Source organism: Scyliorhinus canicula, chromosome 14 (assembly GCF_902713615.1).
Source record: "Scyliorhinus canicula chromosome 14, sScyCan1.1, whole genome shotgun sequence".
In the NCBI taxonomy this organism is placed as follows: domain Eukaryota; kingdom Metazoa; phylum Chordata; class Chondrichthyes; order Carcharhiniformes; family Scyliorhinidae; genus Scyliorhinus; species Scyliorhinus canicula.
In genome coordinates, this window is record NC_052159.1 from 32,601,791 (window position 1) to 32,618,346 (window position 16,556).

At 50.1% G+C, this 16,556-nt stretch overlaps 1 protein-coding gene across 1 annotated transcript in view; it reads right to left on the minus strand.

Moving 5' to 3' along the window:
* Positions 1-7,182: 7,182 nt before the first annotated feature.
* Positions 7,183-16,556, minus strand: part of LOC119977551 (copper-transporting ATPase 2-like) — a 141,613-nt gene continuing 132,239 nt past the window's right edge. The window contains exons 17-21 of the mRNA XM_038818623.1: positions 16,186-16,328; positions 15,861-16,064; positions 15,568-15,685; positions 10,441-10,543; positions 7,183-8,043 (exon numbers count right to left, since the gene is read on the minus strand). Of these exons, the coding sequence (XP_038674551.1) occupies positions 7,854-8,043; positions 10,441-10,543; positions 15,568-15,685; positions 15,861-16,064; positions 16,186-16,328 (758 nt within the window). The 3' untranslated portion in view covers positions 7,183-7,853. The remainder of the gene's footprint in view (positions 8,044-10,440; positions 10,544-15,567; positions 15,686-15,860; positions 16,065-16,185; positions 16,329-16,556) is intronic.

Genomic DNA, 16,556 nt, shown 5'->3' on the forward strand with positions numbered 1-16,556 from the left:
GTGAAGGATCCCCTTAAAACCCCAGAGATAAACCCGCATGATCAACCCACTCCCCCCCGTCCCGTCTTCCCAACTTAACAATATAAATACCCAATGGCAACTAAATACATAAATACTTAACTACATACTTAAATAACAAAATACTTAAATAGCTATCAACTAACAATGTGCTTAACCATCACCCTCCATCAGACAGTATAAATAACCACAGATAACCATAACCAGAGAGGGAAGAAAAAACAAACCAAAAAAAAAAAGGGACCAAACACCCGAAGAAAAAGGGGTAAAAAGGGTAAATGACTAAGGGAAGTTGGAAACGGGAAGAAACACACCATAAGAAGAAAACGACCCGCAATAGAAATTTCAACAGTTCAAATATACAGAAACACCAAACAACTCGAAACCTTCAAGATATTCAAAAAGTCAAACGTTCAAGAAAAGCCAAGCAATCCAAGAAACTGTTACCCAGCTCCGACCTGGCCTGAAAAGATAAGGGCCACTTGCTCAATCAAGAGTACCCAGGCGGCTACAACCGCCGGTGCTCCCAGGTTTTAGTTCATGTCCAGCTTTTCTTCTTGTACAAAGGTCCAGGCCTCCTCTGGGGACTCAAAATAATGATGTTGGTCCTTGTAGGTGACCCACAAGCGCGCCGGCTGCAGCATTCCAAATTTGATCCTCTTCGCGTGTAGCACCGCCTTCGTCCGGTTGAACCGGGCCCGCCGCTTTGCCACCTCCGCACTCCAGTCCTGGTACACCCTTACCGTCGAGTTCTGCCACTTACTGCTTTTCTCCCTTTTTGCCCACCTCAGGACTTTCTCCCGATCACATAGCCGCTGGAACCGCACCAGCACCGCCCTCGGGGGCTCGTTTGCCCTAGGCCTCCTGGCCATGACCCGGTATGCCTCTTCCAGCTCCAGGGGCGCAGGACCGGCCCCTTCCCCCATCAGGGAGCTCAGCATCTCCGCTACATATCTCGGGAGATCCGACCCCTCCAGGCCTTCTTCTAGGCCCAGGATCCTCAAATTTTTCCTCTCATCCGAGTGTCCAGCTCCTCGAAACGGCTCTGCCACTTCAGGTGGAGTGCCTCGTGCACCTCCACCTTTGCCCCGAGGACCGTGGCCTCCTCCTCCCTCGCGGTCATCTCCTGCTGCAGCTCTCTGATCGACGCCTCTTGGGTCGCCTGGGCTCCCACCAACCTGGTGGTCGTCGCGTTCATGGACTCTAAGAGCTCCACTTTCAGCTCCGTGAAAAAACGGAGGAGAGCGGCCTGCTGCTCCTCCGCCCATTTCCTCCATCCCTCCGGAGCGCCGCCGGCCGCCATTTTGATTTTCTTCCCCCGCTTTTTTTGGGGAGCTGCTGACACTTTTCTTGCCGCTCCACTCCGAGTACCGACCATAAAAGCGGTCTAGTTCTCCTCAGGGGACCTTCCCCCACCGGGATTCGTCTTTTCAGCACTGTTGGGGCCCTCCAATTGGCCCGAAAACACCTTTGTTGCAGGAGCTTCCAAATGTGCGGCTCAGCTAGTCATAGCCGCAACCGGAAGTCCATTATTTGATTTACTATTGTCGGTTGTACATTTTTGGGTAGAAAATGATAAAACGGTTACTAAAAATATTTTCAAAAGCAAAATGATGACAGCAAAAATAAAGAAAGAGGAAAATAGAGCATCAACAGAAAAGGCGCTTACACTGGTCTGGCCTACATGTGACTCCAGACCCACAACAATGTGGTTAACTCTGAATTGACCTAGCAAGCCACTCAGTTCAAGGGCAATTAGATATGGGCAACAAATACTGGCCTTGCCAGTGATGCCTACATCCCATGAAGGAATACATTTTCTAAATGTACCCTGGAGGCTTAAAACAGAATTGGAATCGACATGTCATTGGGTACAAGTTGGCTCAGCCATACCAGGAGTGCAGGATAGTTAGTATATCAGCTCACCTGAGGGTGATGTTGTGAATGGGTTCTGCTGTAGGGGACTCAGATGAGGATTTTGATAATGTAGTATGCAGGGGGATGCCAGCTGGAATTGCACACAAAGATTCTGGCTGCATTGGCAGCCTGCCAGACAGCTTCCTGGTAATGTCAAGGGGCACGGAGCAGTTCAATTTCTCAGAGCTTGCCCTCTCCGCAGACTCTGCTCCATCTCCCTGACCTTCTGCAAACCCAGAGGCAACTGCAGCCCTCGTACCCATTGCAGCCTCTGTGTGAGCATGTCACCTCCTCCTCTGCTCACCGTGTGAGGATGCAGCAACACTCCTTATCAAACCCAGGAAGTCACCATAGTCACCTCCAAGAACAAATTTCCAGGGTACTTTTCTCAATCACCTTACCTGTGGTTTTGGTGTCTGACTCTTCAGGTGCGATTCAGCAGACTCAAGTTAAAGTCCGCTGAACGATTCATTTAGCAGGGCGTTTCTCGGCAGCTGCAGTACCAAGAAACACCCTGCTTCCTTCTTTCAGGCCCCACGCCCTTTTCACTCTCCCCAACCTTGGGGAGGCCGGTGTACCCCTCGGTTCCTCCTGGGCGACAGGGTCTTCAGGGTGTGCTGTGGACCTCTGCAGAAGGGGTGCCGCCACCAGCCTGCTTGGCGCTGCTGCCTGCTATGGTGTCTGTCCGCCTGGGTTGCCAGCAGCACCACGAGGGCACCCCAGCATCATCAACATCCATTTTGGTAGCTGTAAGGAATTGGAGAGACTGACAATCAGTTAGGGATTCCACCCTCGGGCCCTCAATTCCCCAAAGCCTTCCCACCCTTACACGTCCTGCCTTCTCTCAGAGTGCAATCCACCGAACCAGTTGTGCATACTCGCACCCAGCCACAGCAGGAGCCCCTAGAACCTAGGGGGCAGCACGGTAGCATGGTGGTTAGCATAAATGCTTCACAGCTCCAGGGTCCCAGGTTCGGTTCCCGGCTGGGTCACTGTCTGTGTGGAGTCTGCACGTCCTCCCCGTGTGTGCGTGGGTTTCCTCCGGGTGCTCCGGTTTCCTCCCACAGTCCAAAGATGTGCGGGTTAGGTGGTTTGGCCATGCTAAATTGCCCATAGTGTCCTAAAAAGTAAGGTTAAGGGGGGGGGGGGGTGTTGGGTTACGGGTATAGGGTGGATATGTGGGTTTGAGTAGGGTGATCATTGTTCGGCACAACATCGAGGGCCGAAGGGCCTGTTCTGTGCTGTACTGTTCTATGTTCTAACCCAGCCGGGAACATTAGGAGATTGTGCCCAGGTGCGCCCCCTGCCCCCGATCCACACCCTATGGTCACGAGGATATCCCCAGTGCTGATGCCCATCTCCTGAGTGTTTGATTTTTGGCTTCTGCCTCTATAGTGCTGGCACCTCTAGAGTTCAGGCAAAGTGTTCAGGCTTCAAGGTTTGATTGAAATGCGATGCAATAATCATTGTCTGAGACAATGAGACAATCATTGGTGGCACATGCAACCACGAGAAGCCAATTGAGAATATTTTATTTATTAAACGGTCAACAGTAACAAAGGTTTGAAAATTAACTATGTAACATTCCACATATCACACTAACCATTAAACAACAAGGAAGCATCACTGTTCCACATTGGTACCAATACAAAGCTATATCAGCTCATTTTCACAAAATAAAACAAACAATATCACCCATCGCAGGTTCCTCAACAGAAACGGAGGATAAGCCCGAGAATGTATTATCATGTACATAACTTCGTCGTGGAAGTGATCTGTCCATGAATGTGTGACTGATTCCATGTATCAGTGCCATTTTCCATCCAGGAGCCGCAGTCTTGCAGGCCCTCCCACACGACCCAATCTCACCGGAACCAAATCCTGGCATCCACATATTCCACTGGCGCCAGCTTTCCAAGGACCGGTGCAGACTCGATGGGCTGAATGGCCTCTTTCTGCACTGTAAATTCTATGATTCTGATTCAAGATGCAGTTGAACATCCTTGACTTCCAGCATCTCTAACCTGCGGTGACATGCCAGTTACTCACTGCACCAGCAACAAAAGCATTTAATGGAAAGCATTTCTTCAATGGCATCATCAGGTGGCCCATTTTGATCAATGTTGTGCACCAGGTCCCGCAGCATCTTCTTACTTCAAACCAGATTGCCTTCTGGACTTGTATGTCCTCTTGAGCCCGGTGTTCCAGGACCCAGATAACTTGGAACAAATTTTCCCTTTCCAGCTGCAGAAAATGAAGGAAACAGCAACAGCAACCTCAAGGCATCTGTAGCCACAAGCAGCAAACACAACCTGCAACTGTGAAGCTAGAGGCTGCTCACAGTCAGAGGGAATTAAAGTGACTATCAGCATATTACCAAGAACAGGGCTCTGTCCTGGAAGTGCTTGGTAGGAGAGACAGACAGCAGCTGTAGTTGCCCCTGTTATGGGTATCCACAGTATTGAAAGATGGCTTGAAGGCCTCACAGACGGAATGTTCAACCCCCAACCTGGCCATAGCGACCCCCGACCTGGAACGCTTCTTCCCCCGTCTAAGCCCAACACCCCTGTGGGTCCTCCCACCCCACCCAAGCATTGGGACAGCAGCTCCACTGCCCTTGAGCTACATGCTGGAAAATGGAAATGGTTACTCACCTCCTCGGCTCCCCTCAGCAGCCATCATGTTTTTAAAAAGGAGTACGAAACACCCATGTGATTTCCCACTGGGGAGCCGGTTAATTCCCGGGAGGCCGTTACATTTGACTTCAATCTCGTTAATGAGGTAGAAATTGATGCAAATTGGGCTCAATGATACGCTCGCCATATTTGAAATGAAAATCGCTTATTGTCACGAGTAGGCTTCAATCAAGTTACTGTGAAAAGTTTGGGCGGGATCCGGAACTTGCCATCGGGAGTGGGCCGCTTAGGTGGCGAACTGATTCGCACTTGGCGCGGATCTCAATCATGGCCTTTCTCGCTATTTAACCGGTGTGCCCAGATCTACGCCGGGCGCAACGCGGCAGTTAAATTGCATCCTTTGTAACTAATTATGTAAATAACTTTGATCAACTCGAACCTGAATGATGCTATCCGACGAGTTTTGGAATGTTCTGACATTCAGCGAGTAAAGCAATGCTATCAGTTAACCTGTGGCGCACTACTCCTGTGTGGGTAAATCATAGGAAACATAGCTCCACCGGTGAAAATTACATTTAGCTTTAAACATGAATTAAGTTAACAGGGACCTCAAATTGTAACAATGGCTTTAACCAAGAAGCCACAGGCCTCTTCGTTGTTCCGTTTTCTATCAGTTGTTCAGAAAGTTTTGCAACCTATGATTAAGGAAGCCTTAATAATGCACTTCAAAAATCATAGCAATATTTTTGACATTTATTTTTTTCACGGGATACAGATGTTGCTGGCAATGCCAGCATGTTACCCATTCCTAATTGACCCTGAACCAAGTGGCTTGCTGGGTCATTTTTATAATAATAATAATCTTTATTGTCACAAGCAGGCGCACATTAACACTGTAATGAAAGTTGGAGTCACCTGTAGGCCCCATTAATCCCACCTCCCATGAAGGACCCCTCCCCAGTGGCACGTTGGGACGGTACTTACCACCTTGCCTCGGACTGAAAGGTGTCAGTTGGCACTGCCAAGGGTCACGGCCTGAAAGGGGGGGGGGTTCCTGATTGGGTGGATACTGGGGGGGACTGAAGGGTGGGCCTTGCTAGCAAATAGTGTGGGGTTGGTGCCCTGCCAGCGATCCGGGAGGGTGGGGGTGGGCTGCAGCAGCGGTCAGAGGCACAGGCCGGTCAGAGAGATTAGGGCCGGGATTCTCCCGGAATTGTAAGGGTGGCCCGGAAGTTGCGGAATCCTCCGCACTTCTGGGGGCTAGGCCGGCGCTGGAGGGGCTGGCGCCATGCCAACTGGCAACGAGTTGGCGCATGCGCAGGACCGCCAGCATGTTCTGGTGAATGCGCAGCACCGTTGGCGTGTTTCCTGCGCATGCGCCGGCAATGGCGGAACCTTGCGGAGGCGGCGTAGAGGGAATGAGTGCCCCCACGGCACAGGCCTGCCCGCAGATTGGTGGGTCCCGATCGTGGGCCAGGCCACCATGGGGGTCCCCCGGGGCCGGATCCCCCGTGCCCTCCCGAGGACCCCACTAACCGCCTTCCAAACCAGGTCCCGCCGGTATAGACCATGTCTAATCCACGCCGACAGGACTGGCCGAAAACGGGTGGCCGCTCAGCCCATCGCGGTCTGGAGAATTGCCGGGGGGGGGGGGGGGGGTGCTGCCAACGGCCCCCGACCAGCATGGTGCGATCCCTGCCCCCGCCCGAAAACTGGCGCCGGAGAATTCAGCAGCCGGCGTCAGAGCAGCGGGGCGGGATTCACACCGCCGCCCCCCGGCGGGTCGGAGAAGCCCGCCCGAGGTCCCACCCCTCTTTAGTTGTGGACACCAGTGCACCATGGAATAACAAGGAAAAGCGGATTCAGCTAAAAACAAAATTTCCAAGTACCATAGCATGGCACGTCGGGTTCGCTCCTCGCGCCTACAGGAGTCACTCTGGTTTTCCCGCTGGTAGGAGAACTTAGTCGCATTTCTGGACAATCGCGTCCCCTAGCTCTTAATTGTTAACAATTCTGCATGACACAGTACAACCATAAGTACAAATCACAAAATTTCACTGAAGACCTAATATTAAAATGTCTGCTTCAAGTTACTGAGGGAGGGATTGACTGACACCTACAGAAATGTCTTGGGGACACGTGGCTGGCTGTGACTCGGGATTACTTACCTTCAGAATTAAAAAGTCTTATGGGATAAAATAAAAAACATTAATGCTTTATTTGTTTCCACTATATTTAATGTACTATATTTATATGCCATAGCAACATCTCGTACATCTAATTAGATGAAAAGAAGCATTAAACAGACACTGTTTGTATATGTGGCAACACAAATGCTAACACCATTCCTTTGCAGGTTCAGACTCTGGTGCAACATGTATACATGACTGATGCTAAAAATTCATCGTGACATCAAACATATCTTCAATGTCACATTCAGAAGTATATCATTCCTTTATTCTAAATGATCCTTCAATTATTCATTTTGTGGTACTTTTTAAGTAAGGTGTGCTGGCAATAGGAGGGAACATGGCTATATTATTTTCTGATCTTCAGCCTTGGAACTAAGCAACGGGAGGCACATATCAGTCAATAAAAAGCAGGCCGTGAGTCAGTTTTATTCACCTTTATTATGAGCTTGACTCAGGTCTAAACATGGCTCTCCGGTTTTGAGTGCTAACTATTGAGGCGCAGTTGCCTTTTTTGGCTGATGGTGTACATACAAACAGGTCAATCTTTTCTTTATTCAGCTACTTCAAAAAGATAATGATAGAAAGATCTAAACATTCATAAGAAATTGTTCATTCCTATTTCAAATCAAGCCTTCAGGATTTCAATCTACCCATCATAATTTGTCATATATTGCGCAGCAGAATTAGAGAAATGCACAGAATCATGGGTTCTCTCAACCTTAAAAGTCTTAGTAAATTATTAGGTTTTATTGAGATTTTGTGAGGATGCTCAACACATACCTCAAAGGAATTATGCATTACTTATGTGCCGTTTGAGAAAGATAATGCACCTTTATTTCAAAGCAAGGTAATGTTAATGAAGCAGTTTAGTCTTCAGCAATATGCTGAGCACATCAAACAAAACTCATGCTTTGTTGCTGTTGGACATTTAATGAGCTTCAAATTGAATGGGGACCATTTGGTCACATTTTTAAATAATATTTTTTTTGAATTCATAATCAGTATCTTAGCTACCATACCCTTAATTTTGCTCTCTAACCAGCAGAGATCATTTATTATGTTCCTCCTTTGGAGATATGTTCTGATCTGATCATTTGTCAGAGCTCAAGGCATTAAGAGATAATTGACTAGTACGTTTTGTTCGATTCCAGGCACTGGACCTTTGCGTATCATGTCGCCTGTCATCTAATCCAATACAGATATTAATTTGCGATGGTGTATACTGTTTCATGCAGCCCTGTGCTCGAGATTCAAGCTTTTCTATATCTGGCTTCTTGTAGCTGAAATAGAGAATTACAGACAGAACATCAATTGCACTCAGAATTGTCAATGGAGACACACATATTATTTTCATCATTCAACTGGTATATTTATTTCTGTGGGGAAAATCAGTCAAACACTGAGGCTGCTCTGATTCCAAAGGAATACAAGTCATAGATCATAAGCTGTCGGATTCAAATTAATGGACAAAGCAAAAAACCTTTGTTTTGTTTTCAATCGTACTATATTACATCAATACCTGCCATCCTTCCCAGTGTGATAGTGGTGGTGTAAAAAAAGGGGCAGCAGGATAACAGGAAATAAAGCGAAAAATGTTACTGCATTCAATGGGGCATGAGCTTAGTTAATAAGATATCAAACCCTTTTGCGATACAGATTTTTACCCATAGCATTCAATACATTCAGATTTTACAACTAGTGATTAAAAGGTGCAATTTCCATATCTGTAACATTACCCACTTCCAACTCTTTTGATCACATGAAAAATAGACTTCAAGAGAACATTGACAGGCTGATGGAATAGGACAGATGACAAATAAAATTTAAATACAGACCAGTGTGAAGTACGTTTTGGTAGAAAGAATGGGGAAAGACAATATAAACTAAAGGATACAATTCTAAAGACGATGTCAGAACAGAGGAAACTTGGAGTGTACGTGCAAAATCACCGAAGGTGGCACAGCAAGTTGAGAAAGTGGTTAAAAAGGCACCTAAGATGCTAGGCTTTATAAATTGAGGCATAGAGTACAAAACCAAGGACGTTATGAAGAAAACCCTAGTTTTAACTCAACATAAGTATTTTCTTTCTAATTCTGGGCACCACAGTTTAGAAAGGACACAAAGGGCGGGATGCTCCCCTACTCGGCGGGATGGGGGGTCCCGAAGTGACGTGAACCACTCCGGTGTCGGGCCGCCCCAAAGGTGTGGATTCCTCCGCACCTTTAGGGGTTAGGCCCGCACCTTTAGGGGCAAGGCCCGCCCCAGTGTGGTTGGTGCCCCGCCGGCTGGCGTGGAAGGCCTTTGGGCCATGCCAGCCAGACCGAAGGGACTCCATCGGCTGACACGGGTCCGCACATGCGCGGGAGCGTCAGTGGCTGCTGACGTCCTCCCCGCGCATGCGCAGGGGTGGGTCACCTACGTGTCCGCCATCGCGGAGGCCTACACGGCCAACGTGTAGGAAAAGAGCACCCCCACGGCACAGGCCCGCCCGCGGATCGGTGGGCCCCGATCGCGGGCAGGCCAACGTGGGGGCACCCCCCGGGGCCAGATCGCCTCGCGCCCAACCCAGGACCCTGGAGCCCGCCCACGCCGCCAGGTCCCGCCGGTAAGGGACCTGGTTCAATCTATGCCAGCGGGACCGGCATAGAAGCAGCGGGACTTCGGCCCATTGCGGGCCGGAGAATCACCGGGGTGGGGGGCCCGCCGACCGGCACGGTGCGATTCCCGCCCCCACCGAATCTCCGGTGCCAGAGAATTCGACGGCCGGCGGGGGCTGGATTCACGCAGCCCCCCGACGATTCTCCGACCTGGCCCGGGGGGGGGGGGGGGGGGGGGGGTCGGAGAATCTCGCCCAAAGACTTTAGACAGGGTGCAGAAAGGATTTACGACAGTGGTTTCGGGAATGAGGGATTTCAGTTACATGGATAGATTGAAGAAGCTTGGATTGTTCTTCTTCGAAGGAGATGCTTGAGAGGATATTTTATGGAGATGTTCAGAATTCTGAGGGATTTTGAACGGAGTAGATAGAGAAACTGTTCCCATTATGGTGGAAGGATCCAGGAACTGGAGGACACTAATTTAAAATGATCGGTAAAAGGACCAACTGTGGCATGAGGAAAAGTTTTTTATGGGGTGAGTAGTTAGGATCTCGAATGCAGTAACTGAGAATGGAGGCAGATATAACGGGGGCTTTCAAAAGGAAACTGGGTAAGCACCTAAAGAGGAAGATTAAAAAAAAAAAAATTTAGAGTATCCAATTCAATTTTTCCAATTAAGGGCCAATTTAGCGTGGTCAATCCACCTAGCTTGCACATTTTTGGGTTGTGGGGGCGAAACCCACGCAGACACGGGGAGAATGTGCAACTGAAGAGGAAGATTTGCAGGGCTTTGGGAAAAGAGTGGGGCGGTGGAACAAAGTGAGTTGCTCTTACAGAATAGACAGACATGACTGGCCTTATTATCTCCTTCTGCTCGGTAACCATTCTCTGAATCTATGTCATTTGTAGGGTGGATTCGGGCCTTTTGTGGGGGGCAAGCCTTCAATCCCATTTCTAGCTATTACTTATCAAAGATGCTAATTGAAACAGCTTCACCTGTTCTGCTGTGAGTCAACGTTGCTATCCCTGACTTCTTGCAAAAAACAAAAATACAAATTAGTGAAATGTTCAGTTACTTACCATTTCAGCAATAGTGATGAAAGCACTACAGAAACAGAGGAAGCAGCCATTGCTGCAGAACCCATCCATGGCTGTAAAACTAGGCCGATTGGAAAAAATACTCCTAGAAAATCAGAAGAGCAGCGTACATTTAGAAATAACAAAAGTGCTGAAAGGTAGACCCGTACTTGCGGAACCCCGATGCCCAACTGGATTGTAAACATGCCCCCCCCCCCCCCCCCCCCCCCCCCAGGAACCCCAAAATCGCAACCAGTGCCCGGGACCCTGTCACACTCTACACCAAAATTGAAACCAGTACCCCGGGCCCCACTTACCTTCCACGAGGTCAGGCTTCTCCCATCAGATCCAGGGACCATCCAGAAGCAGCTGCCGACTGAGGAAGTGAGGGAAACGCGGCGGTCTGCAGGTGAGATTAAAACTCCCCAACATACTCCTGGCAAACATCCAAGCAATCGAAAACAAGCTGGATGAGCTTAACGCTAGACTTACCTCTCAGAGGGAAGCAAGAGACTGCTGTGTGCTGTGTTTCATGGAGTCATGGCTCATCCTGCCTCACTAGACTGTGCTATACAACCTGACGGCTTCTCAATACACTGGATAGACCGCACAGCGTCATCAGGCAAAGCGAAGGGTGGAGAGATTTGCCTCATCAACTCCTCCTGGTGCTCGGACGTGGCAACCCTGACGAACTATTGCTCCCTATACCTGGAATAGCGACTGTGAAGTGCCGCCCATTCTAACTTCCACAGGAGTTCACTTCTGCCATTATCACGACGGTCTACATCCCACCCCGGGCAGAAGTGAAGAAGGGACTGTACACCAAATTGTACACCGTTATAAATAACAGTGAAACAGAAAACGTGGAGGCCTTGTTCATCATGGCTGGGGACTTCAACCAGGCCAACCTCAAGCATGTACTGCCAAAATTCCACCGACACATCTCCTGTCCCACCAGGGACATCGACATTCTCGACCATTGCTGGTGGCATGGCATGGTAGCATGGTGGTTAGCACTGTTGCTTCACAGCGCCAGGGTCCCAGGTTCGATTCCCTGCTTGGGTCACAGTCCGGAGTCTGCACCTTTTTCCTGTGTCTGCGTGGGTTTCCCCTGGGTGCTCCAGTTTCCTCCTACAAGTCCTGAAAGACGTGCTGTTAGGTGAATTGGACTTTCTGAATTCTCCCTGTGTGCCCAAACAGGCGCCGGAATGTGGCGACTCAGGGATTTTCACAGTAACTTCAATAATAAAGATTATTTTTATTTTATTTTATTTTATTTACACAAACATCATGGACCCCTACCTATCCATCCCAAACCGCACTTTGGAAAATCGGACCATAAGACGGTGCTCCTTCTCCTGGCATACAAGCAGAAACTTAAACGGGAGAATCTGGCTAAGAAGGTCATGCAGTGCTGGTCCAAGGCAAGCAAAAAGCTCCTATGTGACTGCTTGGAGTCAGTGGACTGGTCCATATTCAAGAACTCAGGGGCCAATCTCAATGAATGTGCCACCACCGTCACAGACTTCATCAGCAACTGTGTAGAAGACTGCATGCCAAAGAAGGTAGCATGTACATTCCCCAACCGGAAATCATGGTTTAATTGGGAGATCCACTCCCTACTGAAGACATGGGGCGGCATTCTCCCCTACCCGGCGTGACGGACGGTCCCGGAGTAGGGGAATGGCGCCAACCACTCTGGGGTCGCGCCTCCCCAAAGGTGGAGAATTCTCCCCACCTTTGGGGGCCAGCCCCGCGCCGGAGCGGTTAGCACCAGAAGACTGGCGCAAAAAACCGGCGCCCCCGGTGCGGGGCTGGCCGAAAGGCTTTCGCCGGTCTGCGCATACGCCGGCAGTGACGTCAGCGGCAGCTGGCCGCTGACGTCACTGCTGGCGCATGCGCGGTTCTCTTCCGCTTCCGCCATGGCGGAGGCCGTGGCGGCACGGAAGGAGAAAGAGTGCAGCCAGGGCACTGGCCCGCAGTCTGAGCGGGGGGCCCCGATCGCGGGCCAGGCCACCGTGGGGGCACCCCCCAGGGTTCGATCGCCCCCCCGCCCCCCCCAGGACCCTGGGGGCCTGCTCGCGCCGCTGAGCCCGCCGTTCCAGAGGTGGTTTAAACCTCGGCGGCGGGAGAGGCCTCCCAGCGGCGGGACTTCGGCCCATCCGGGCCGGAGAATCGCCGCAGGGGCCTCTCCGATCGGCGGGGCGAGATTCCTGCCCCCGCCACTACCCGGGTGGCGGAGAATCTCTGCCACGGCGGGGGCGGGTTTCTAGGCGCCCCCAGGCGATTCTCCGATCCTGCGTGGGGTTGGAGAATTTCGCCCATGGTCTCAGGTGGGCATTGGCTGAGGTGCTCCTGAGCATGTCATGGTCGCTACGGACCGTGTCTCAGACCCAGGTGGTCATTGGCAAGGCACTGCAGAACATGGCCTGCTCACAGAGGAGCATTCCTGAGGGCATTGACACCATGGTGCAGACATTGGGGGCCACACTGCCCCTCCGTCCCAAAGTGACCCCCAGGGCTACAGGCACCGATCGGGAAGAGGGAGCGCTGAAGGCCAATCCGGAGCCTCCCTCCAGGGACACGACAGTGGTCACCATCCCTCCCGAGTTCAACCCCTCTTGACAACAGCACATCTCAAGGTCAACGTGTGGAACAGTGTAGCACGGCAAGGCATGTTCCGCCGGAAAAGCGGCAAGGGCCCTCTGACCCCAAGCCCTCCAGAGGACGCCCGCATCAAAGGTCACAGGACGCGATAGGCAGCAGGCTGCCTCCACCTCTGATGTGCATCCCGGGAAAACATCTATGTGTAGTACCTGGGGCTGGTTTAGCTCAGTGGGCTAGACAGCTGGTTTGTGATGCAGAACAAGGCCAGCAGCGCGGGTTCAATTCCCATACCAGTTTACCCGAACAGGCGCCGGAATGTGGCTACTCGGGGTTTTTCACAGTAACTGCATACTTGTGACAATAAAAGATTATTATTAGTAGTAGTAGGAAGATTGAGGATCACTGAGAGGGCACCATCGATATTTAAGGACAGTCGGGGTCACCATTACACTTGTATACCATGAAAAATACATTGCACCCGAAACATGTGAAGCCTCTGTCACGTTATTCTGCACTGCGGGCTGGTCTGCACCCTTCTCCCCATTTGCCCTCTGCTCTCACTTGACTCCCGTGATCCCAGTTACAGGACCTGCTGCCCGGGCAAACAGAGTATCCGTGACTTCATGGATGCACTTGTGGGCTGTAGGTTGGGAGGTGCCACACAAGTGCCCACTCAGGTCCTGGAATGATCCCGAGGAATAGACGTTCAGAGCTGTGGGGACCTAGTCGGCCACTGAGAACGAGTATCCTCCTCTCCATGTGATGCCAGGTCCGCAAGGACATGGCACATGTGTCGCACCATCCCCTTGTTGAGGCGAAGCCTCCTGCATCACATGCTGTCCATAATCTGTTGAAAAGTCCAGCAATGCCTGTACACCTTGGGCCACCGCAGGCCACCCCTTTGTGTCCTTACCCGGCATGATAGATAGCCAGGGTGTGGGGTTGGGCCCCTGGACATGCTACTGTTGATGTAACTGCCACTGCCTTCCCCGGCTGCCGCTATCACCTTGGATCTCCAGGCATCTCCACCCTCACACCCCCTGCCAACCCTCAGGGTGCCATCCAACCCGCCCTGCACACCTATCCCCGGCTGCAGCAGGGTTCCCTGGGCACCAGACCCCAGGCAGCTGCTGGTAACGTTAACTGGGCTGGGCTCTGATTCCCTCCCCGGTCCACACAACCATCCACAGGACACGGCGATGCCCACAACTCCTGAGTGTTGGAATGTTGGCTCTGTGCCTCTGTGGTGATGACGCCTTCGGAGTTCAGTCAAAGAGTCCAGGCCGCTCAGTCTGATTGGGTGCTAAGCAGTAACAACCGCCTACCATCTGGCACATGTACCCACGGAGATCCACCTGGAAGCTGTGAAGTGCTTGCATTACTAAAATTGCCAATTTACCATGAGCAATAGTCTTCAGCTGTGCAGCCAGAGGCCACCATGGGCAAAGGGAGTTAAAGTGACCATCATCATATTACCACAGACATTGCTCTGTCCGGGTACGTTCGGTGGGACAGACGGGCAGCATCTGGAGCTGTCCCAGTTATCGGTATAACCCCACACCCTGAGGAACCGGCTATTCATCATGCTGGGTAAGGACCCAGAGGGAGAGGCCTGCTATTGGTATACATGGTGGGGTGGTATGTCAAGCCTGTGGGTGCTGGACTAGTCACTCCCCCTTCCATTCCAGGGGTGAATCCCCCCCCCCCCCCCCCCCCCCCCCACCAACACCCCCCGCGTAGGCTCCTTAACCCGGCCACCCCTCCGCCAACCGGGTCAACGGTCCCAGTGCCCCGGCCGGACCGGTTGATTTCCGAAATGGCTACTCACCTCCTTGGATTCCCCCAGCAGCTACTCCGACAGCTTCGCATTTTTAAATAGGCGTATTAAAGGGCGCCCGCCTGATCACTCGCTGGGGAGGTGGTTAGATCACAGGTGACTGTTCGATAGGGGGTCTTAATGGGATGGAAATTGGTCTCAATTGGTCATTATTGGTTTCTCACCCGCCGCAGTGGGGTCCTGATCTCGTCAAGCGAGTGGGGCAGTTAGATCGGAAACCAATCGGCGCCCGGCGTAGTTCACGCTATTTAACCGGTCCATGTAACGAAGCCGGTAGATCGCGCCCGTCCTCTCACACCATGGAATTTAGTCAAGCAATTTGTAGGTGCTTTTATATGCACAAATGTAGGTTTACAACAACCAGCTGCAAGGCAAACAACACTGCTGGGGTTCGGTTCAATAAGATCGGTTTCTCTCTCCACAGATGCTGCCTAATCTGCTGAGTTCTTCCAGCGTTTTCTGTTTTTATTTCAATAATAAACCGGTCTTAGTAACTGCTGGAATTTTAATATTTGATCTGCAGCTAGCTGCATTAAACTCAAGTCTGGGAAGTTCTGCACGGACACAGGCCTCACACAATTTACAAGTGCTTTAATTGTCATGGAGAAGGGTAAAAAACATGCAGCCTTTTGAAATTAACTATCAACACAACGATGTGAATAACACAGAGAAAAACTCCCACTCACCAGCAGCAATAGGGATTCCTATCAGGTTATAAAATAAAGCAAAAATAAAATTTATTCGAATTCGGCGAACAGTCTTTTTTGACAAATCAATGCTCGCTACGACGTCCAGCAGATTATTCTGGGGGGTAAACAGAGAATGTATGAAACCACAAACTTTAAACAATGTTTAAATAACAATTTTGTACTTCTAGTGACTAGTTTTATCCGGGATTATCTATCTTTGCAATAAAATGTGGATAATCTGAAAACAAAAGTTCTTAATAAATATTACATGAATATTAACATTGGCTCACTCTAATAAGCACGACATCTGCTGCTTCAATAGCCACATCTGTGCCCGTTCCAATCGCAATTCCCACATCAGCTTTTGCCAGGGCTGGAGAATCATTCACACCATCTCCAACCATTGCTACAATTTTCCCCTGATCCTGAAGTTCCTGTACTTTGGCTACTTTATGCGAAGGAAGAACTTCTGCAAATACTTTCTTGATGCCAACCTTAACAAATGGAAACACAAGCATAAAACTATAATAGAGAATTTATTGTATATATTTGTACCGACTGTAAAATGTAGGGTGCACTGTACATGGGGATCGATCAAACTTGATTAAAATCTACCTGGCCAGCAATTGAAGTTGCAGTTTTGTGGTTGTCACCTGTTATGAGCACCACATCCACACCCATACTGTTCAAGGTCCACACGGCCAATGCAGCTTCAGGTTTGACTGTATCTGCAATCGCTATCATTCCACACAGTGTACCTTTGCGGAACAAAACATATCATGTCACTGAATATTAGAAAATACCACATAAATCTCACATGACACAAAGCAATTCATGCTTTGTATATTGATTCAATGTACTGGTCAATATTAATCATAATTTTCTATATTCATTTTGAAATAGAGTGGATAAAACATTTGTCTAAAATTATTAGAGTATTACTATTTAGGACAGGATATCATTAACTACCAAGTGTACTAGTACAG